Source organism: Abramis brama (genome assembly GCF_963993115.1).
Source record: "Abramis brama genome assembly, chromosome: 20".
NCBI lineage: Eukaryota > Metazoa > Chordata > Actinopteri > Cypriniformes > Leuciscidae > Abramis > Abramis brama.
Genome location: NC_139982.1, coordinates 21970362 through 21995773, shown reverse-complemented (window position 1 = coordinate 21995773; position 25412 = coordinate 21970362). Strand labels below are relative to the sequence as shown.

The following is a 25412-nucleotide window of genomic DNA, read 5'->3' as shown; positions in this document are numbered from 1 at the left end:
AGTAAATACCAGCACACAGGCATCTGACACGATGGGAAGCTGGAACGTCGGAGATACGGGCTGGGGGTGCTTTAGTTGAAACAGAAATAGACCTGCTATAGCCTCAGTGTTTTGGCATGTGGAGGGGAGGAGGTTTGTGCAGTGTTGGGTTTCACAATTGCTGGCGTCCTGAAAGGAGAAAAAAGTGGTGGTTGTTCTCAGCGCTAGCTAGCTTCCTGTTGCGGCTCTGTGTCTCTACATGTGTTTGTTTGAGTTTGTTTATGAGGATGTTACTATGACTAGGATGTGAGTCATTTAGGGCCAGTGTGAAGTTTCATTCTTAGTTTGTGTGTGTCTGTGTGTGTTGCAAACTAGTTTGTTTGGCGCCATTAAAAGAGTTGTTATACTTGAATTTATGTCTGTTGTAACTTCACCTCCGACTGCATGTTTTTATGCCACTGAGAATGTAATTTTTAAATATGGTTTTGCGCATCAAGTCCAATAAGAGTCGTGGGCTACTGTAGATTAAGCCTTAAATTATACAGAAGTGTATCCGTTTTGGTGTTTGCCAAGTCTCTACTAAAGGTAGAAAGAACAGGGCTAAAAGGAAAATATTGATTGTAATGTGTTTCCTGTTCTTAGCTTTCACTCTGGTGTCAATCTTCAGAGAGAACACAGTGTTCTAACAGACTGTGTATGTATACGACAGGCAGATGAAACACACATCTCTGAACCGAGACTAAATTTCATCACAAAATCAAGAGTATTAGCATAAAGAAAATTAGTTCTGGTTTTAGTACATTACTATTTTTTATATATAATTTTTTTATATTAGATTTATTACATAATTATAATTAAGGTTTAAAATAAGGTTTAATATTCTTAAAATGTTTAATATTTAATATATTTAGTAATTTATGACATTAAGTTATTTTGTAATCGATATAAAATTCTGTTACAGTTTTTCTCGATTGCTTAAACACATTTCTTCAAACTATGCCTCGTATTCTCAAAACAGTAAACGTCTGACCCAATTCCCCAAACATCCTATTTTGAGGTCAAAATGAAGCTCTACACTCAAAACCATTCACTCTTGCTGAAAAACCAAACTCTGCCCTCAGACATCACACACACGCCCTCACAAACAAACACACTAGTCTTACACACTGGTGCAATAAGTTCAAAACAACATTCAAAACAACAACAAAGAAAAATAGAAGTTCTGATTACTGTAACTGTAACACATCCTTTTTACAAAATGGAAGCATTCAGAAAACTCTATCTGTATGTGAGGCAATTTGATGCATTTCTTTTTATTACAGTAGTATAGTGCAACAGCTACAGAGTACATGTATGTGTTGTAACAGCACAGTGTACTGCACTCAAAAGTTACAGTAGAGAGCAGTCTAACATACCTGTTTTTCTCCATGAAGGTTCTTATGATCGAGGCGACGGTGAAGCGACTCAAGTTTGGCTGATCTCGTTGCCCAGCCTCCCTCATAGTCATACCATGGACAAAGACATGGGCAACTAGAGTGGCACTGCTTGTCTTTTTGGCCTTGCCCTTCCCCTTCACCTTCCTCATCCTCTACTCCCTACTGCTCTTCCTCCTCCTCCTCCTCCTCCTCCTCCTCCTCCTCCACTCCAGTGTCCTCAACCTCTTCCTTCATGTCTTTCTGGATTCATTGTTCCAAAACCCAATGAACTGACTCTGGCCCTTTTTCTATCTATTGAAGGTTCTGATTGGTGTGTGATTAATTTTTACTCTTAGTGTTTCCACTTGGGTAATTGTGGGCTAACTGAGCTGAAGCTGTGCTGACTTGAGAGAACAATATTGAATGCTAGTGCTTTCTAAATGACAACATGGTGTAGGGTGTGCTTTTTGATTAATGGCATTATGGTTTTGAAAATTTAGTTCAAAAGCCTGGTTATAGTGTTTAAGCAATCAAGAAAAACTGTAATATATATATATATATATATATATATATATATATATATATATATATATATATATGTGTATCTTTCTTTGATTTATGATAATTTATCATTTTTTATAACATGTAAATATTTAATTAGAAATCAAATAATAAATGAAAAGAAAAAGTGTAATAATATGTTATTATGTTTCTTGGATTTCAGTAATACTTTTTTTTGCATTATGGTAATGAGAATTTGAGGCAAAATGTGATTAATTGTCACAACAAATATGGTGCAATAAAAATGCATATATATATATATATATATATATACATACACACACATATATATACATATATAATGTATGTATATATATATATATATATATATATATATATATAATGTATATATATATATATGCATTTTTTTGCACCATATTTGTGACAATTAATCACATTTTGCCTCAAATTCTCATTAATGCAAAAAAAAAAAAGTATTACTGAAATCCAAGAAACATAACACATTTTATATATATATATATATATATATATATATATATATATATATATATATATATATATATATATATATATATATATAAAATATGTTATGTTTCTTGGATTTCAGTAATACTTTTTTTTTTACATATATATATATATATATATATTATTTTTTTTTTTTAGTTTAGTGTTAAATATGACCCAGGTTTCATCCAGGCCAGGTATGTGTAGTGAGATGTTATCATAAACATCAGGATTGTACTTTTGTCTGTATAATAACATATTTGTAAAGACAATAAACCCTCCCTCTACACTTCTAAACGCAGTCCTTTCTGTAAATGACATGCTCTGCTCTACCTATCCGGCAGCGTTCATTCAAACAGAGGCCGATCCATTCAGAAGCCCAGAGTGCACTGCACACTCATTCATGCGCAGCACAAGCCCTGCCTTCGCTCTCTCTCTCTCATTCACTCACTTTCTTTATTTATTTATCTCCCGGGTTTGCTTAGCAACCGCGTCGCAAAGTGAAGCACTGCAGCGGTGAGTCAACCTGCTGTCGTACTGGCGAGAGATGGAAGGACAGATGATATGAGCTAGAGATGCTGTCAGACTCAAGTGATGTGAATTTAATCTAAACCAGGTGAGAAATTGGACACATTCAGGTGTTAAAATGTATGTGTGCTGTTAAAGGTCACAGAAGTCAGATGCACAACTTGAGTTTCCTACCGTTTTGCAGGTTTACACTCTTCACCCTTCTTCTTCACCCCAGTTCTCTCCCTCACTCCACTGTTCTTGTTTCTGAACCATGAGACATATTAATCATTTCCTGGATTGCAGCCACTCACAAGGCAGGTCTGAGCTCCTGTGATCTGAGTGAGTCTTAACTCACTTCCTGTGTCTGGCTGAGTTTGTGTGCTGAGTGGGCGAGCTGAAATGACTAGAGCCGTGTCACAGCACTGGAAAAAGAATTAGAAAGACAAAGACGCGGCGAGAATATAAATCTGCATCACAATCTGTAGGTGTGTATCCGTGTCATAATTAACTTTTATTTTTAAGAGCAATATTTGCCACCTGAGGGCGTTTATGTGGGCGTATTTGTTATCTAACCATATTACACACATTTTGTCATCTATTTTGTCAAATACTTTAACTCAATTGACTGAGATAATGAGAGATAATGAGAGATAATGAGCCTGGTTTCTCCCAAGGTTTTTTCTTTTGGTTCCTTGCCACTGTTGCCTTTGTCGCCTTTGGCTTTTGGACACTTAATTTTCAACAATAATATTGATCTGCCTGCATTGACACCATTACATGAGAACTGAACTGAGAACCAGAGCGGCTGTATATATAAATGAACTAAATGAATCACTTTTTTATAACAAAAATGAACCATCACCGAACATACTTAAGCTGAACTATGATGCTATTTTCTTCTAGATCTGCTGTACAGCCGGAACAAACTTTGTTGCATTATTTTCCTGTTTGTAAAGCTGCTTTGAAACAATCAGTATTGTAAAAAGCGCTATATAAATAAAGGTGATGACTTGACATCAAATGATCTTGACTCATTGAACCTGGGTCAAATTAGTAGGATTGCGTGAATTTTAATTGTCTTTTATGAACCGCTTTAGCCCTGACTGATTTGTTAGGTTAATTCAAGTCAGGTTTTGGATTGTAATCCCCAATTTTCTTAGCGCACTTTATGGAACAGGTTTCTGGTGTGTCTGTATAACAACGGTCTAACCTGGTTTGCTGGAGGTGTGGGTTGTTGAAGCATAAAGTTTTTACTTTTTCTCTCCCTTTTTGTCTCTGTCGCACTCTCCCCCTCACACATGTTATTTTTAAAAGCACTTTTAAATGATAATGACTATTTTTACTCCTTTTCCATCAAGCTGCGTGGGCTCACACAGAGACAGCGGCGGGTGATTCATATCGGTTGGAGTGCTCCTTTTGTGAACTGCTGCCGCCACATCTCTGCTGTAACACGGCCTTCATAGAAATGAAGCCATGAAGGGCCTTGAAATGGATGGAAGCAACACAAACAGATCTGTAAGCTCTGGGCTGACATTCACAGAGCAAATCTATTCATAGAAATTCAAGGTTTAAATGTCTGCATTTCATGTGCACCTGTTGTTGTAGCTTGTGATGTACAGCATGTAAGACTATTAGGATGCCATTAGCGGTTTTTCGCTAATACATCTGTTGTTCATGCTTTAACTTCAATTTGTCCTATTGTTTATGTTTCTAAGTGAATAGACTTACGGTTTTCACCTGGTGAACGATAATACAAAGGAAAAAATCCAGAACATTGGCGTAACTTGAGAGAACCCTAATCTTTTAGTCTGTGTCTGTTAGCTTTGAGGCTAAATATTAGCACAACGTAAACATTAATACGTTTTATCAAATACACACATTTAAAATTGTGTCTTTCTCTTCTAAAACATTCATGGCTCATCTTGCACTACATAGATCTTACCCAATCAGAGGCTTTCTAGAATGAGATTGTCCCGCCCACCTAATACCGCCTACTTCTGACTAGCAATAAGAATTAGCAAATCATGCTCCTTGGTGTGATGTAAAATTAAAAGATAACGGCTAAAAAGGGGAAGTGTCCCTCAATACAAGTCACCACAATTTCCTGTTTTAGTGTTAAACACATGAACAGCAAGAGCCTTCAATGTTATGAATTCAAATGTGTTGCACACTTGATTGCAAATAACACGGACACACACTTTTGGTTCTGGTGGATTAGAGAATATGGCAGCAAAGTCCGTCATGCTGTAAATCAACAGCACATCTCATTTCTGCGAGCAGGAACGGAAGGAATCTCGTGGAGTTTTTGTCATGGAGAGACAAGCGTGGGCTGCGACGAAGCACAGAGCGACAGAGTTCTTGTTTTCCGCTGCTAAAGTCCAGAAGCGAGTGAAAACACAAAAAAACAAAAGCTTTAATTCCAAACAAAGCACTTCTGTGTGTCCCTTCTTGGAAGACATTCCAATACAGCATTCCAGAGCTTGTGTAGGTGGAGATCTCGACCACTGGGTCTGAGGATAATTAAGTTTGTAATTTTTAATGAAATGTCCCACCTACACACACTGACTGAATGTCCTGAAACCTCTTTGTCTTCTTCGGACTACCCCTCTCTCTACATACACGATATGATATGCATGAAATTATATATAATATCCAAAAATGTATTATATCTTTGTGTGTGTGTGTATATTAGTGCTGGCAAATCGACATAATAATCGCATCTAACATAAAAAATGTTGTTTACATAATATATGTGTGTATATATATTATATATATTATATATATGTGTGTGTATAAATACTGTATATATATATATATGCTTATATATAGGCTACATGTATACATCGTACATGGGAAGGGAATCCAGAAGTGTTGCTTTTTCAGCACACACACACATATATGTATATTAGTGCTGTCAAATTGATTAATCACAATTAATCGTATTGCAAATAATCACATCTAACAATGAAGTTTTTACCTTATACACACACATATGTATGTATATATATATATATATGTGTGCTGAAAAAGCAACTTATCTGGATTCCCATCCCATGTATGCATGGCTCTTCAATTTCTGATGAAAAATATCAACATTACTGATGTCTTCTAAGCAGTTCTGGCTTATTCTGAAGCCTCTTTGTATTCAAAGTGAGTGCGAGATGGAGAGCAGGAGGTAAAGAGATCACTTTGCCAGGGGTGAGTTCTCTCCCCACGTTGGCGGAAGTTCTTACTCTCCATGTGGGTGGTTTTGGAGAAGAGCCCGTAGCAGTTAAGTGTGATAACAGCGTATCCACTGTTGCCCACTATGGTGTTTACTCACAGCACTCAAACTCTGTTTTGCCCTGTGTATAACCTCCAGGATGTTTAGTCTTGATAAGCTGTTTGTTATGGAAGAAAAGAAAGATGAGATAATAGACATGCTTCCATATTTCTTTTAAGTCTGTACACCTCCACCATGTTGACAGAAAAAGCACAGATGTGTAAGCTTTTAATTGGTATGTGAGTCCGTGGCTTGATTTACACTTTTTAGTTGTATCAGGATCTTGAGATGTTTTTTTTGTTTGTTTTTTTTGGCTGAAAATGTTCTTGATAGGTTTTCCAGATTCTGATGAACTGATTCTGGAAGAACTGGAAAAGGTTCTCCAATGGCATTAGGCTGTAAAAATGTAAAATTGCAAAGAAAATCATGCACTAATGAACAATAATAAACCTGGAGAAAGGGGGTGGATCATCACACCATCTGTTTTGGCCCCAATAACTGGCTGGTTATGCACCTGCCCGTTAAAAGTGATTGACAACAGGCGAGGTCATCTAGCCAGGGGTGGCCTGTACTCCTGCAACTCACATAACAACACAAATGGAGGAGTGCAGCTGGTGAGCAGAGAGGTGGTGGGTGGACATTGCCTGATGGGAGTACGGGGCGGGTGGGGTTTGGGTCGCTGGAACTTGAGCACCGGAAATTGCTGGGCATGTTGGCAAATCCTTCACAGCGCAGTTTGTAACAAGAGGACGACAAGGGACTGAAACCCTTCACACAGGATTAGCACATTGGCCAAGTATAGTCACAATCTGTTGGGTTTATTTTCAATGCTTTAAAGACTTACAGACGTTTAACAGTAATACTGGGACAATGGACACATGTTGTCTTAAAACAAATTGTGCCTTGGTCCCTAAAAGCATATAATTGAATAATTGAATAATATTAACGTATTATTTGTAAACTGCAAATATATATTTACAAACTTATGTTAGACGCGATTAATCGCGATTAATCGATTTGACAGCAGCACTAATATATATATATATATATAAACTGTAGTATACTAGTATACTAGTACTAGTACACTAATATACTATATATATATATATATATATATATATTAGGCTAAGATACATTTTGAATAATCACACACACACAATATATATATTTATATATAGTGTTATATATATATATATATATATTATATTATATATAGTGTGTATATATATATATATATACACACACACACACTACATTTTGACTATTTGCAAGGCTATTATATTTAATTAAACTTTTTCATTAGTCTTTATATATATATATATATATATATATATATATATATGTATATATATATATATATATATATATGTATGTATGTATTTCATTGTGATGTAATATATGAATGTCTAAAAAGATCTAATAGTTATAATGATGCGAAATAAATGAATGGGATTCAAATGCAGATCACCGAATTAAAACTACAGGAGTGTCTAATATGAGAAAATCCATTCTCTAATACTACTCCTACTCAGATATGTATATATCTTCATGTTGGCGGATATGTAGAATAGATTGTTATTATTATAACAACAATATACTATTTTGCCATCAAAAATAATAATTACTCATTTTAACCCTAGTTCTTACTCCCACACAGGGATTATCCCTTTATCTGATGTATGCAAAAGCCAAGAGGGTGTCAGGTTATACAGCTTGTTTTTGCCTGGACTTGCTTTGAGAGCAGGAAGTGCCGCAGGGGGGGACATTTCACTCAGCAACCCATACCTGGAAATACCAGCCTGTCCACATGGAAAGTTGTTTTGCTCACTTAACACTCAGTAACACTTTTGCTTTTGATTGTACAACTGTTCTATATCAAAGATTAATCTAGTCTTTGGTTAGCTTTGACATTTAAATACTAAGTTATATATGTTTGTGATTAGTGAACTGTGTGCTAGTATATCTATTATTCTGCACTTTTTCTGAATACATTTGGATTTTGTAATTAGTTTGAATTCATGTTTCATTTGAGCAAAGAAAACAGAGAGACATAAATACATTTGAATAGACAAAATAGCAATTTATTAATAACTTATTTCTTTACATTCGTAACATTGGGGGGGAATTGGTTTTGTAAAACAGCCCCTCCCCCCAATCAGGCCTTCGCTTTGAGGGACAACAAAACACTCTTGAAAACCATCACTTTTCTCACAAAAAAAACTGCATGTCACAGAACTTCCCTGAACAGGAGACACAAAACATTCTCCCGGCTTTGTCAACACAGACCTTAAACCCTTGCGCACAAAAAAATATGCATTTCTTGCTTCGACCCTTCCATTGTCCCCAGAAAAATTACAAAAAGCGAGTAGTATAAAGGCGTATGGGTCCTAAATGAGCATGCATCTGAAACCCCGCCGCATAGCATTCGAGGAATGCCTCGTACGCGTACAAGTTTGGACAACCCCTCTGAACGTGCAAGTTGGTATGGCCAGGTTTGCTAAAAAAATGTGAAAAGAAGCATATGGGGAACTGCTCTAAAAGTTTACCGCGCAATAACACTTACGTATGTACAGAACTAAGGCAAAAGAATGACGACTTTGATTCGTGATGGTGGTTAAAAGGCTGAGAAAGGCGGAATTGATCCGTAAAGCAAAACTATAAATATATTATACATATACACATTGATGATTTTGCAAAAACCTGTTTAAATTTTTGGCATTTAACTCTTGGATAAAGATAATATTGATCGATATTCAGTTTTTTTTTACATAAAGAGAACGAAAAGGAGAAGAAAAATCTACAGCCGTTCCTTTAAAACAGGTGTATTCTAACTACGGCAAGGCTTACCAACATCTTAATATACACATGTATAAATGTTTTTAAAAATTTCTCCACGCAAATAAGTTGGAGTACAGTACACTCTGCCATCATTACCGAAGGGAAGTCTCATCCCGAAAACAGGCAAGTCTTCATTGAAGACAAGAAGAGCACACCTAGAAAATGTCAAGGTGCAAGTGCTAAACAAAACAAATGAGTATTTGTCATTGTTCAGTTCCAGTCAAGTCTCTTTGGCACACCAGCCCCAAAACATCGGACGTTCTTTCCATGCTTGAATATGTATGTATACGTATATATATGAAACAAACTACTTTAAAGAGTCTTGGAGGTACAGAGTCACATGATCTCTCTCCGTTTAACAGCAGCGTAGAAGCTCTGGGCACACCGCATGCCCCATCAGTGGCTACTCTGGTCGGCCGTCATCTCAAGCCAACATCAATAACGTCAGGAATCCCTCGACAAGTGTCGAAAAAAATGAAACTTGTGTTTCGCTCGATTTGAGAAAAAGGAGGGTCCTCACGTGGACTCCAGAGGGTCCAACTGAAAAACGTTGTGATTGGTTGGCGTGGTGAAGTACAATGGTTGGGTCGGGGCCGCCACGCGGTTGTCGCACGGGCTCTTGAGGCCCAACGTGCGCTCAAAGTCCAAGAGCTGGCCCATGAAGTTGAAGTTGGGTGAGATGTTGGACTTCTTCATCTTGACAATGTCGTACGCGTCGTTCATGGACAGGTTGAGCTTCTGCATGAGGTACGCCACCGTCACAGTTACAGAACGGCTGATCCCGGCGAGGCAATGAACGAGCACGCCGCACTTCTGTCCGCGGGCCTCATCTGAGGGGGGGGAAAAAGACGAGATGATTAGTTATCTGTGTGCAACTGACTTATGAATATGCAATTGTACATAAGCTCGGCTGTCGGAATTCATTACGGTCCCTGCGCTGACAAAAGGGGCCTCATTCAGCGGGATTTCTAGTGCATGACTGAAAACAACTCGCTCATTTCTCAGAGAATGCGACATGGAAATGGGCTATTAAGGTTAATCAAATGATCCTTCCGCTCGCCAGGTTACTTGACAATGGTGCCATTTGGGCGTGTAAATGTAGAAGTCATGGCAGCACCCTGTCAAGGCTAACAGGATGTCAACACGGCCCTGTAAATGGTCCTCATTGTGTGGCGAAACATTGCTCTGTCCTAGATTACTTTCAATGCTGCTTGCTTCCTTCCTGTTGAGCTCATATTACTGCCTCCCCCCTCCGTCTCCTGTTTCATCATAAGCCTTTGTGTCACAACCGCAGGATATGTTACTATGCAAACAATAAATACGGTGCCGTCCGTTTGGTTTCAAAACATTGAAAGGCCCTACAGTTTTAATCAAAACAGGGACTGAATGAAAAGCAAATTAAAATGAGAATAATTGTTTAAAACTGATTCTTACCAATAAAGCTGATTGCTTCTGGGAAGAACTGTGAGAGATTCTGGCTCCAGTGATCGGAGATGGGAATCTGCTTGTACTTAAACTCCCCAGCATTCTCGAACATGTTGGGAAGATTAGGGGTCACGTTCAAGATGTACTTGATGCCAAACTCCTCCAGGATATCAAGGTTTGTGGAGTCCTTTGCACAGCCCAGATACAGATGCGGCAGGATCTCCACGGGGAATGAGGGCTGGGGGTTTGACAGAGGGCTGCCATCTGAGTCGGTAGCGCTGCTTGGGTCTCGGTCGATGTCTGACTCGATGTCTGAGGAGTCAGAGCTGATCCGAAGGCCTCCGAGACCCAGGACCTGGGAGGTCGGTGAACTGCTGCTGGAGGAACCGTCGAGGTTCGTCTCGCACATTGTGGGAAAATCAGCTTGAAATTTGCTGAAGCCACCTGTAAAGTTCAAATTAGAAAACCATTTAACATTTATTCCTTCAAACTAACTAACTATCCTTTTTTTTATCTGATGAGTACTCATTTTTAATTACAAGTAGTGACTAGTATCATTTTCTGTTTCACTAGTAACAATTCATTAGATGCTAGTACTCTTTATTTACTAGTAACTATTTAAACATTTATAGTTGAAAAGACACTAGAGTAGCCTACCTATTTATTAGACATTAGTGTGTATTCCTATTGTTACTAATAATATTTTCAATATGACTATTACTATTTTTAGTAGCCAACTGCAACTACAGTGGATTACGAAATGTGACTAGTAACAACTGGGACAATTGGAATAGTTAACAACGGACGTTGTGACTAGATACTAGTTAGTACTAATAAATAGTTTCAAGTGAAATACATGTAAGCAATTCATACATACTAGTAACATAAAACAGATACTATTTTGTTGGCAAAAATATACCAAGTAAAATCGTAAAATGCAGTGGAATTGAACGTACCTTCCAGATAGAAAGCTTTGTAGCCCTCGTCCTTCATTCTCCTCAGCAGTAAACCCAGCACGGACCCGCCGTCGATGTTTTCATTCCACTCTCGGCTGTACTCGTCGTACAACACGATAGTGTCCGTCTTGCACCTCCGCGCAAACATCTCCCGGTCTTCTCCGTTGGAGAGCAGAGACTTGATAGGCAGGTTGCCCTTCTTGAGTCGCCGGAGCATGAGGCTCGGGATGGCCACGTTAATGGCCGTTTCGACGTGCGACGATTCGTAGAGCTCTTGCGCTCGACAGTCCATCACGAGCAAACAGTCCCTGCGCGTTTCCAGCTGCTCCTTCAGCCACTCTACCGTCTTGCTTATAGCCATGACCGAATCGAACTGCACGGGTTTGAACTTATCGAGCATTAGTGAAATAAGGTACGGTACCGTGAGACCTTAAACTGCGGAGAAGACGCGCTGCAAGAGGCCGTGGACGTCTCAGGCCTGGAGCTTTGAGATTCTCACGTCAAAGTCTCTTTTTCTGCACCGTCGAGATGATTTAAATCCTCGGGTTTTCCTTCGAGAGTCAAGCGCAGACTCGCTCTACTTCCACCCCATTCATGCAACTGTGTGCATTTATCAATGACTCACACTAGCCAGTGAGTGCGCGAGCCACAGCCACTGACGTTATCATATGTTATATAACCTCTTTTCTCTCGCGCCGTCGATTTTCGCACGAATCAATCTAGATATCCAGTCGAATATCGATCGTAGACTAATAACGAATGCAAAACGCTTCGTAGCTTTATTTCCCTGCGTGATTTATCCCGGAGAATGCAACACTGCTTCCTCTAGTCCTAGATGCGCTCTCTGTCACAGCGAGCTCGTGAATGGATACAAGCGCGAGGCGTTTCAATGGATACATTATGTCGGCCAGCCAATCAGGAGGCGCCGAGAAATCGTCGCCGTGGAAACGGGGCCGGATGGAACAGACTGTGTTGATGAATTGTTAATAAGTTTGTCATTCACAAAAACGGAAAGGAATTTCCGCTCCGGATCAGAGGAGTGCAAACACACAGTAAAGAGGCACTGCACGGGAAGGAAGGAGTGCGAGTGTATTTGGTGAGGGGTCTATATCCTACCTCATGCTCAGGTTACACACTTGAACTCCGTTTAGCCACGTTTCAGCTGCTGTTTGTAGGTCGGTTTGTGGAGTCTCGTGCGTCGCTGCCTGCCGACGATTAAATGAACGTAGCCTATTTCATAAATGTGCTGTCTGTGTTTTCAAATGTCGTTTTTAATTTCATACACTAAAAGAAAAAAAATCATTATTTTTTTATCACAACGTTTTATCTTTTGTCAAATTGTCAATTCAACTTCAGATAACATAATATTTCATTGTATCAACTCAAATGTTTAATTTCAGTGAACTCAACATTTTAAGGCAACCAGGTAACTTACTTTTTTTAAGTTAAACCAATATTTTTTTTTACAGTATGCACACTGTAGCTAAATTAGCCTACATTTCAAATTGTCATCATATAAAATGATCAACACACAATAAAACTATGGCTTAATAAGTAAATAAAGCAACATTATTTGTCAGTATAAGCATGAAATAATAGCCTAATAACAACATGCAATGAAATAATCATGCAACAAAACATATGCATAACCGACAGTGCCAGAAATTGAATTGCATAAAATGTTAAATAAAACAGCCTATGCATAAAGATAAAAACATGGTAAGATTTTTGCAAAATCGCGCGTGATTTGATCAATCTGACTGTATTTATCGCCTTGATCGATGGCTCAATCCGAATTCAATGAAGGTGGGGTGCGCGAATGATCGCCCCAATAAACACACAAACAGGGCCATCAAAATAGTTTAACACCAGATGCAAATTGGGAGTTTCTCTTCACCTCCTACAGTCATTTCCTACACTGAACCTATAATGTCATCTTGTGTGTCGACATACCACGTGTGCAAGCTTTGAAAAAAATCACTCACAAATCCTTCAACAGCTGCACCGGATTCCTGCGCATACATTAAACCAGATGTCTTTGAAAAAAAAAATGTACGTAAATTTTATTGCTATCGGTTTCAGTAGAACAAGGTTTATTTGAATTGCATACTGATAAACTACAGCGCATGTATTCGTTAAAAGGTCAGGTCTGGTCTCTGGTGCTCAGAAATGCTGAAGCTTAAAAACAAGAGGCTAAATGTTATTTAACTTTGCATCAAGTCGGAGAGTTTAGAGAATTTTCCTAAATGAATCCCTGAGATTTTTAAAATATTAATCTTCACGAAATATGTGTTCACTTTGGTCTAAGTGAATGTAGTAGCCCAGATTAGGGTGACCTGATTAACATGCTGTCAGACTTCCTGTCTCCTGTGTCATTTGGCAGTGAATTGCTCATTAATTGTCCATCAAGGCTCTCTCTCATCATTCACATGCACAGGAGTCGCATGGGCCAAAGGTGTGTTCAGTTTCACCCCGCTTAACATATGAAACGCCACACAGTACCAAGATAATGGCCATTATCCTGTAGCTTGTGGAGATCCTTCTGGGGAGGCTGAATTGTATTCTCATTGTAATCCACTTTGGCTGCTTTACTGTCCATCTGGATGAGCTTTTGTCTTTGAGAGACGTGGTCCCTCTACAATTTCCACAATCTTAAATCTTATAAATCACTTGATTCTTTGAATTGTCAGTACAGAATTGTATAACAAAAGAAATAAAAAGAAATAAAACTTGACACTAATCATGATGATTACTAGAATGTTATTCAAACAGATGTGCCATAATTTCATTTGCTATTCCTTTGATCATAATTTAAAAATAAAAAAACACACACACACAGACATATATATCTGCCTCTTTCTCTCTCTCTCTCTATATATATATACATATATACTGTATATATATATATATACTTTAATATGACTTTTATGGTAACAAAATGAAATAGATAATAAATATAATAATAATGCATATAATAAAAATATTACCTATCACAACTGAAAACAAAATGGCTGCTGCATACAATTTTTTTTATTTAACAAAATAAAAACAAACATTAATAAAACTGAATAATAATATTAATAAAATATGTTAACAAAATTCTAAAATAAACAAAGACAGATAGCATCATATGTAGTTTATATATCATTTGTTTTTTAATATTTAAAAAAAATCTATTAATAATATGAATTTATATATATATATATATATATATATATATATATATACTTTTACTTTTATTGTAACAAAATTAAATACAATATAAACAAAAATATCAAGAATATAATATTTTGTGGAAAATTTAGAGGCAGATACATAGATTAATAATCATTTTATTTGTTTATTTGAACAAAATTAAAATTACATCAATGAAACTTAATAATAAAACATGTCAACAAAATTTAAAAATATATTAATAAACAGAGACAGATAGCATCATATATAGTTTATTAATTTTAAAATATTTTTAGTTAGCACACAAATAATATACAAAAAATATAAAGAATATATAAATATAAAGAAAACATGGAAGAGACAGAATTAGTCAAAGCTTAAATGAATACCTCTGAAAATGTTTTAGAAGTTCATTCAAAATCATAGAAATAAATTAATAAATAATTTTCCTTTGTGTATTCACACTGTATGTGTTGTACACTACTGACAGAATAAATACGAACACTTATTTTGAGAAATCCCCAAATTTATTAGACACCTTATTGTAATACATCAAGTAATTATTGTAATTATCGAGTATTTATTGTAAACCATCAAGCAGACTCCAGTTAAAGTCAACCTTTAAACAGACACATGCAGGTCATCCGGCTCCAGCAACCGGCATGCAAACAGATAAGCGCTCAGTTCTTCCTGCTATTATCACAGAACTGATGATATCTTGTGTGTCAGAAGCAAGCGCAGCACAAAATAGCCCTGTGGTTGGAACATACAAAACTCTTGAACTTTGCAGCTATTTTCATTTAGCCAAATGCACGTTACAGACCATTTGCAGTCGTGTATGAATTACAATGTTTCTATCCAAATACATTCAAATACCTTTATGGAAATGTTTGGGATAGCGTGTATGTAGACTTGTGGTTTTGGGGGGGCTGGAAGTTTCTGCCGCTCAACAGGCCCACTAGACTGTGAGGTTTAGACAATACCGGCTCCGCTTTTATCTGCCGGGTCTCTGTCTTGCATCAGGGTCTCTGCTGACCCCCCGCCATCTCTGAGAGCAGCCCATAGTGCTCTTGGGATGAAAGGTCAATCTGATTGTGTTGTGAATCTCCAGGGTTTCTCTTTTCTTAAACTAACTGCTGCCCCCACCTCCTCCTTTTCACCTATGATACAGTGCAACTTCCTGCCCTCGTGATGTTTACTTCCTCTCTCATGTTGACTTACATTTGTTCCTCTTTGTGAACCGATTTCTTCCTGGGGGTTGGTGGACTTTCATAAACATCAGAACTGCAAGTCATGCATGTAAAGAACACTGTTTGAGAGGTTAAAAGAAGGTGACAAAAGTCATTTAAAGGAGTAGTTCACCCAAAAATGAAAATTAGCCCATGATTTACTCACCCTCAAGTCAGCTAGGTGTATATGACATTCTTCTTTCAGACGAATACAATCGGAGTTATATAAAAAAATGTCCTGGCTCTTCCAAGCTTTATGGAAGCTTTATGGCCAGTGAATGGCCATTTCTGTTTTGAAGTCCATAAAAGTGCATCCATCCGTCATAAAAGTGCTCCACACTGCTCCGGGGGGTTAATAAATGCCTTCTGAAGTGAAGCCATGCGTTTGTGTAAGAAAAATATTCATATTTAACACGTTACAAAGTAAAAATTCTGGCTTCCGGCCAAACGCAGTCTACTTGCGTATAAGCGCAACTTATGACGTCGGAAGTAGCGTAGTGCGTAATGGCCTAGAGTAAATATCAGCAGTACGTCACATTACTCGCATAAGTTGTGCATAGACTTACACCGTGTCCTAACCAGACGCGATGCGATAAGATTCCAGCGACAAATAACTTGTCTGTCCACATTAGACGCGACGCGACTGCGAGATGCGTCAAAATCAATCAAAACCCACAGCCAATCAGAACAGCGTGTGGGTGGAGTCTCGCGGCACCAGAGAGTAATCTTGACGGCACTCACAAGAAAATGGATAAGGCTACATAATCAAATTCACAAATATTACACCATTTAAACATTATTCAAATACATAGGCTATTGAGTCACTAAAACAATCTTTGTCAAAGAAAACACTTGTTTGTCCACAGTTTGAACGTTCTTGTTTCCATTTGTTTAATTTCAAGATCTGAGGTGAATTATCCATTGTTGCTTTTACAGCTACAAAGCTGGAGCACTAAATGATATTCAAAGTCACATTATACCCTTTTAACATTAAATAAAGCACATAAACAGTACCTGAGATTATCATCGCCACACTTTGTGTTTGCTGTTCCAGCGCGACGTCGCAGAAAAATAGAAACCGTTTAAAAAATAGAATCATCGCGTGTCGCCGCCGCGGCTGGTTAGGACAAACACTCTGATTAACATGGAAAAGATACATTTTATCACGTCGTCGTGTCGCGTGTAGTTAGGACACGGTGTTAAGTTGAATCCGTATGTTCGTTTGTCCGGAACCTAGTTAATTTACTTTATAAACTTTTAAATATGGATATTTTTCTAACCCAAATGCATTGCTTCACTTCAGAAGACATTTATTAACCCCCCGGAGCAGTGTGGAGCACTTTTATCATGGATGGATGCACTTATATGGACTTCAAAACAGAAACAGCAATTGACTACCATTATAAAGCTTAGAAGAGCCAGGACTTTTTTAATATAACTCCGACTGTATTCGTCTGAAAGAAGAAAGTCATATACAGCTAGGATGACTTGAGGGTGAGTGAATCATGGGCTAATTTTCATTTTAGGGTGAAATATCCCTTTAAAAGAAGGTGACAAAAGTAATTTAAAGTGAAGCCCATTACAACCATCACAATATTTAAAATTCTGCCTAATTTTATACAAATCCTCATCCTGAATGAGACTCCTCTTAATGCAGCTTTTCTCCTAGTAATTTCATAATTGTCTTCCAGTGTGTGTTTGAATAGCACTTGTTTGAACTCTTAGCAGGACAATAAATGGGTTTGCCTTAGGCCAAGAGGAGGGACACATTAAAGGACACTCCTGGGAATCTAATAGAGGTTTCAAGGCTGGGCTGGTTTTAGTTGTGCACAATAATGCACTCTCTGAATCAAAACAGGAAGCAGAGCCACGAGGGTCTCTCCAGAGAACCGCAGTAAACAAACATGCAACAGCAGCGCTACAAACAGGAAGTGCTCAGATGAAACCGAGATCCCATGTTAAGAAGTCATCAACAAACTATTAAGTCAGGACGGCTTTCACTCCGATTTAGTACATTATTCATGTGATTTCATGCATACATATGGACATTCAGTCATGTGACTGTTAAAGATGTACAGGACACATTATCGATATGGATACATACAACTATAAAACCATTATCACCCCACAGGGCATGTCTTGTCGGACCACCCTTAAACACAAAAGCCCTTTGTGATGGTTCGTTTTCATCAGGTTTTCCACAATCGCCACTTCACATTAACACCCTTAAAGCTCTTGAACTCTGAAATTCCACTTCTAGAAAAATTCTATTAAAATTGCAATTATGTCTAAGAGTGTTTGCTCAACTGCAGGCACTTTTGACCATTCAGAAACACTTAGTTTTAGTCAGTTTAATTGGTCCATTAACAATGTCCAAAACCTTTGAAAGTTTTTGTTTTTCTTCCAAAAAGAAGTCTGTTATACTCAACAAGGCTGCAATTATGATTAAAAATACAGAAAAAACAGTAATATTGTGAAATGTTATTTAGGCTACATTTTAATCAACTGTTGTTTATTTGAATATATTTTAAAATGTAATTTATTCCTGTGAGCAAAGCTGAATTTTTAGCATCATTACTCCAGTCTTCATTCTTGAATCAGTCATGATTCTTCAGAAATCATTTGAATATGCTGATTTTGTGCTCAAAATACTTTTTTTTAAATTATCATCAATGTTTTAAAAAAAAACAGCTGGATTCCCCCCCCCCCCCCAATTCTTTGATGAATAGACAGCTCAAAAGAACAGCATTTACTTGAAACAGATTTTTTTTTTTTACAGTATAAATGTCTTTACTTTCACTTTTGACCAATTTAATATGCATCCTCGCTGAATAAAAGTATTAATTTATTTTTAAAAACAATCTTATTGACCCCAAACCTTTAAACAGTAGGATAATTTTGTCATTATATATTTATTCTTTCTTTTCTGAAAGTAATGAAAATCCCAAGTAGGTACATTTCCATAACAATAAAAAAATATATATATTAATAATAATAATAAAAAAAATACATTTTGAATAATAAAACTGAAGACATTTTTTTCTGGCCAAGGATCATTTCAGTGCTGCCATTTAATATATCCTAAATACACAATTTCTTACTTTGTATTTCTCTTCAAACATTTAAAAAAAATTAATAAATCAAATATTTATGATAAAAATAAGATTTTAAGATTAAAAGTCTTGGTGTGGGCCAAAAGTATAAAACAGTCAAATGTATAAATAAAAGGACTGTGAAAGTATCTAACAGATGAACGCATTGCAAAAAGTTTCCAAGTTTTAATGTGACCTTCTGATAACGAAAGGAAAAAAAAAGTTGAAACTGTTAGTTTTAATAAATATCAACCCCTGGGAAGTAAAAGTGGCCAAAGTTGAAGAAACACCCATAAACATTCTCTCAAGTCATCCTTCCCACCGCACGCCTTTTCCTCCACCGGGAATGAATGTTCTTATTTCAACACTTTTCTTGATGAATGAATGGTAGAGGCCCAGAGCTGTTGAGAAAGACCCTTCTGCAAGGCGTCATTCCAGACCCAGCTGTTTTCCTCAACCCCTTTAACAGAGGTCTTGCAGATCCTGAAATATGGTAGGAATTTGTAAACAGAGGCAGACAGGGGGCCCCGGGGTATCCTGGGTAATAGCGGAGAGAGGGGAGGGTAATTGAAGGAGAGCAGGATGAAGGTTATTATGTGTTTGTATGGCAACTGAGGAGTTGATGGCGTGTAATTACAGTGCTGGCTGAGAGGGGAACACTTTACATCCTCTTGCAAGTCCCAGCAGCGGCCCACTGGTCTGTGCTGAGGCGTAATGGAAAGGCAAATTGCAGAGGGATAGTGGAATGTGTTTATTCTTTCCTTTAACTTCCAGTATATCTGCACCTCTACGCTTTGTTCTCTTAATGTTGTACACCATAATGACTGCAAGCTCACTCATATGAATCCTGCAGTGCCTGGTCTAGTGGATGCTTTAAAAGTTTTCCAAAAAATCTAGTACTAAATCAAATCTAGAAGTCTTGCATCAGCCGAGCAACTGCCATTGAGATGAAGGAAATGGATAGTTTTCTGTGCATATTATAGACACCATTGTTTGTGACATAAACAAGAAGTAATAAATATAATTCAACCTCAAACACTGTAAAAAAAGAAAAGTTGACTTAACTTAAAATTATAAAGCAACTTGCTGCACAGATTTTTTGAGTTGACTCAACTAACAGAGTTTACTCAACTGGAGATGTTATAGTTGAGTCAACTCAACTATAGAGATGTTTTAGTTGAGTCAACTCAAAAAAATCTGTGCAGCAAGTTGCCTTATAATTTTAAGTTAAGTCAACTTTTCTTTTTTTACAGCGAATGCAAACTTTTTTTTTTTTCAGACATTTTGGGCTCACAACATTTGCCAATGTATGACATGTAAAGTTTTTTATAAATAAATCTGTTTATTAAAAAAATATTTAATATTATTATATTAGCATATAAACATATAAATGTAATTCAAAATATATTTACATTTATTTTATAATTTAATATTATATTTTATAATTTTTTATATATATTTATGTATTTTAATATAATTATTTATTAAATATCATATATTAAATTATCCATTTAATTTTTAATAAGATTTAATTTTATAATATTTAATTATAGACATTTCAGCCTCACTACATTTGCCATTTTGCCAATTAACGCAAGTTTTTATTAAATAAATATTTTTCCTGATATATACTCTTGCTGTTTAATTCATTTAAACAGTGGCAAAACGAATCTCGGCTATCAGCAAGGATTCTCTCCTGTCCTCTGTAACGAGAATTATACAAAAGTGGCAGGATTCATACTCGGCCTCGCTTCACAAAGACATAAAAGCTGCTCGGAAAATGGCTCATAAGGCCGGACCACCCACCAAGGCTGAGTGTTCGTCCAACACATGCCCATTTTTAGCCAGGTAAGTCAGACCCAAAGCGTTGCGTCACCCCTCAAAGAGTTTCAACAGTTCCTCAAGCAAGACGGCGGGGCTATTCTGGATAGAGCCGCTGGAGACGGTCGATAGGCTGGGAGCTGGAGTGATACGCCACCCCACTAGCATATTCACAGCATCTCTTTTATCCCTCTGTGAGGGGAGTCTCGCACAAAGGTCACGCTATACGAAGGTGTGCGGATTCAAAAAGCAGCCCTGCTCCATAATAATATCTGAGGTACTTTACTCCGGGACCACCCACAAGGTTATGGTCAGTCCCACCGCCTCAATGGGACTATTGTTTCCCCTCTTTTGAGAAAAGATTAAGATGTCCTGAAACAATTACTCAAGTGCCATTCAAATTTTCTCAAGGGCAATTGAGACAAATGATCAGAAAAGCTTAAAGAGGCTGCAGTCCCACTCGGTTTAGTGCCTTTCAAAGTGGTGCATTAAGGGTTAATGTAAAAGGAGATGGTGGCACCCATTACGTTCTTGGACTGGCATGCTGGTCTGCCCATATTTAATGCCCAGACTAAACAAGTCCTCAACTTAAATACAAGAGTGTTAAATCTCTCATTCGAGTTTACACTTGGTTGTCTCATTCCAAACTGCATTATTCACCTCTTAGTTGAGTTTAAAGCAAGACACCACAAGGTGAATAGGGTATAAAATAACTATAGATATCACCATACTTAAAAAATTATCAGTGCATGAAAAAACAAAGTTTTTGCCTGTAGTGTCCTTGGTTTAAATTGTTAAGCCCATGGACAAATTACTTTAATTATATCTCACAGCTGTGCCTATTTCACTCATATTTGTAATGCAATTTCTGAAAATGTAGGGGCCTTCTGAACCACAATCCACCCTCTAGATTTGTAAAGCCCTGCTGTACAGCGTTCATTCGAGAGCTTCTGGATGCTAGCAGACTTGAGGGAAAACAGAAGCTGCAATAATTACAGAGTTTGAGGTCAGGTGAGCCCCTACCAGCTGCGGATGTCCAAATCACTGTCAGCATGTGAGGGTGTTAAAGCTGTCATGGTCTGGCAGATGTAGGTTTAACAAGAGGAAAAGAGCAGATGCAACCCGAATCATTTCCACCGTCTCATTTTCACAACCTGCAAAAGAGTGTGAAGGAAAAGGGTGAGATATTGCAAGTTGTCTTTGTCTTTTCACTTCGGCAAATCTAGCAGGAAACGCAACTCACACATTTATTTTCTACTTATACATACTGAAAAAAAGAAAAGAAAAAAAATGAACAGTGGATCCACACATTGGAAATGGATTTCTTTAACATCATTAAACTCAAATACCTTGTGTGTAGTGGAAACATGAACTAAATAAACCAGTGGGCCATAAGCAGATTGTACAAAAATGTATGAATAACATTGCAAAAATTCATACGAATATAGCCACAAATGTACCAACATGTAAAAATAGTTGCGAATTCCAATTTGTTACGTATAATGCAAATTGAAGATGGGAAGCACAAGAATGAGGAGACCTTTTACCATGCTAACATTTGCACAGCAATATACAGTATAAGATAAGTAGCATAATTATATCTCAAAACAGCAGCACAACAGAACATTAAGCACATTGTCAGCATGAACCCAATAAAGTTTGAGCATTTGAAACTGAATGAATCACTTGTAGTTAACTATTAGCTTAGTTAGCATTAGCATATATTAGCATGCCAAAAATAAAATTTCCTTACAACATATGTAAATTGTGGGCAGGAAGCACACAAATGAGGTTTTCTTTCCATGCTAGCAATTTTTAGAGCAATATAAATGTATAAACTAACATAACGCTAACTAATTAGAATGAGAACATTAAGCATAACATTCTCAAACAGATAAATCCTATGAAGTTTATGCATTTAAAAAATAGTTCAACTGAATCACTTGCAGTTTACTAGCTAGTAATAGCATTAGCATGCCAAACAATTTTTTTACAGCATATTATGGAGCAATATACAGTATAATATAACTAGCATGCTAACTGCCAAAACGACAAGATAACAGAACATTAAGCAATAACATTCTCAACATGAATCCATTAAAGTTTAGGCATGTGAAACCAACTCAGCTGAATTTCTTGCAGTTAACTACTAGCTTAACATATTATTATGCTAAATTAAACTTTTTTTATAAAAAAAAATGTTTAAATTTTTTTGTGTGTAAATTGTAGGCGTACCTTTATACCTTTATATATATATATATATATATATATATATATATATATATATATATATATATATATATATATATATATATATATAAACCCTGCCTGTTTTAGCAATGTTACAAACAACGTACATGTAGTCCCAATTTGTTCATGTAGCTTTTAAAAAAAAAGAAAAAGAATTTGATTATTTTAAATAAGTTGGGCCAGGAGCGATTTTTAAATGCATACTACAGTAGTGATTCAACTTAACACACTTAGCAGTAGCTCAGCTAGTATGATTCACCTCACATCTCATGTCAAATTCAACCACAAATGCTATTTAAAAGAGCCTAACCATATAAACAGACATAGCCTAAACATCCTTCCAGTTAATCTGACAGCGAGATCGCAGCAGCGAGACAGGTCCGAGACAGACAGCATACTGCCCTCCTCAGCGTGACGTACTCCTGGCAGCTTGTTGGATGAAGGTTTGCGTATGAAACACTGTCATCCCCTCATCCAGGCGGGCTGCCAGCATGGTCTTGTGCGCAACAGCATCTTAAAAGATTAGGAAATGCTTCTTAACCTGCTTAACACCAAACTACCGGAAAGATTGCCGGAAACACAGGCTCACCTGACCAAATGTGACAACCAAGTCCACAAAAGATCATTGCAGGCAAATATGCTAGTGAAAGATTTAATGTCTAAAAAAAGCACAAAACTCACTAAGATCTCTTTATTATCTCCCACTTTCAAGATTTTTCTAGTGGGTTACAATATGTAGACTATGTCAACAACAATGCTGGATGCTAATATAAATTTGTAGCATGTCAAGCTACAAGCAAATCATGATTTTAAGTAGTTATAGATGCTATTTGAGTGAAAAAGTAGTTAGCTACACTACAAATTATTGGCCAAAATTTGCTTGCTAGCAAACTAGCTATGGGGAAAATATCATCTTATTGTACAATAGGTTAACATTTAATAAAAACCAATGAGGTTGACATTGACAAATACATTTAACTAGCGGAACTAGCAAAGAACATGTTCGCTCCCTTTGGATTTAAGAAGGAATAGCCTGTGAAGTCCACCTCGTAGGGCACTTATGGTTGAATAGAACGCACCTATTACACACACACAAAAAGTGTTTGCAAAGTATACAAGATCAAGCCATAGACATCAAGTTGATGTTAATTATCCATAACAAGAATTGTGGACTTAGCAATTAGCATAATCTTGATATCTATGGGTTGTTCTCTACCCCGACCCCACTACAAATCATTTCTAACATTTACCGGTATATGAATGCGATCATTTGGCTTAATTGACTTGATCAATTAACCAAATCATAACATTGTGAATATCAGGACATTAGCATGTAGTCCTTGCAACAGCAAAAACAGAATAACACCAGATGCAATTACTTCCTAGCTTCTTTCACTAGCTCATCCTCTTTTCTTGGCCTCCTCCTCTATATCCTCTCAGCCTCCGTTCTGGGAGAGGGCTCGGTGACAGATGGGTTTGGGACATCCGGCCGAGGGTCGGGACTTAGGGAAGCGGCTAAGCTAAAACAAAAACAGCAGTTGGCAGGTACCACCCCCTTAGCCGAAGACAAGCAGAGTGATTAGAAGAGTTGAGAATGGTCGAGAGCACCTGGAGAGGATTACAGACAAGGAGACACACATACAAAGCACTCTGTTCTCTAGGGCACTGCTTTGTTGGCAATTTTTGGGATTAGCAGGGCCTTCCCATAACACACCTGCACATCAGTGTGGGATGGATGGCGACCATTTGCTTACATAAAGGCTTACAGACAGGAAGAAGACATGACATAAGTGGACTAAGCGTGTATTATCCTACTACGTGTCCTAAAAAAAATGAGGTAACCGAGACACACAGTCATTGCATAATGCTGCTCGGAGTATTATGCCGCATCTAATAATAAGCAGTAGTAAGACAATAACAGCACAATTTATGAAACCAGAGCCTGATTCATTTGATGGAATGTGACCAATTGGATAGAATTAAAACAAATAAGGAAGACTTATGCTACACCTATCAAGGATTAGTGGCGTGACAAAAAAATTATATAATTTTATTATTATACTAATACAGGCGTCTCACAAAAACTGAAATACTCATATTTCACCCAATAAAACAAAAAGGGAAAAAATTTAAAAAGTAATAATTGAATATTCAATTATTTTAATTCATATTTAAATTTTTATAATTATTATATTAAATTAATTAATTCATTCTTAAATAATTAGTTTACAAAATTTTATATATTTTTAAGAATATTATAAATGTATTATACTAATATCATAAAAATATAATTAATATTCTAATTATATTAAAATGTACATATTTAAAACAATATTCCGCAAAAAGAAAAGGTAGCTTTTTAAGTAACTTTTTTTAATCTTGCCAATTACTACTTTTCAATTTTCCCATTTCCAACATCTTCCCAAATTGTTAAT

The 25412-nt window shown here is 36.9% G+C and overlaps 1 protein-coding gene across 1 annotated transcript; it reads right to left on the bottom strand.

Moving 5' to 3' along the window:
• Window positions 1-8247: 8247 nt before the first annotated feature.
• dusp6 (dual specificity phosphatase 6) lies at window positions 8248-12492 on the bottom strand. The gene is made up of 3 exons (XM_084094718.1): window positions 11412-12492; window positions 10465-10899; window positions 8248-9860 (listed from the first exon to the last, which is right to left on the bottom strand). Exons 1-3 carry the CDS (start codon window positions 11809-11811, stop codon window positions 9547-9549), a joined length of 1149 nt encoding a protein of 382 aa, XP_083950844.1. The 5' UTR covers window positions 11812-12492; the 3' UTR covers window positions 8248-9546.
• Window positions 12493-25412: the final 12920 nt, after the last annotated feature.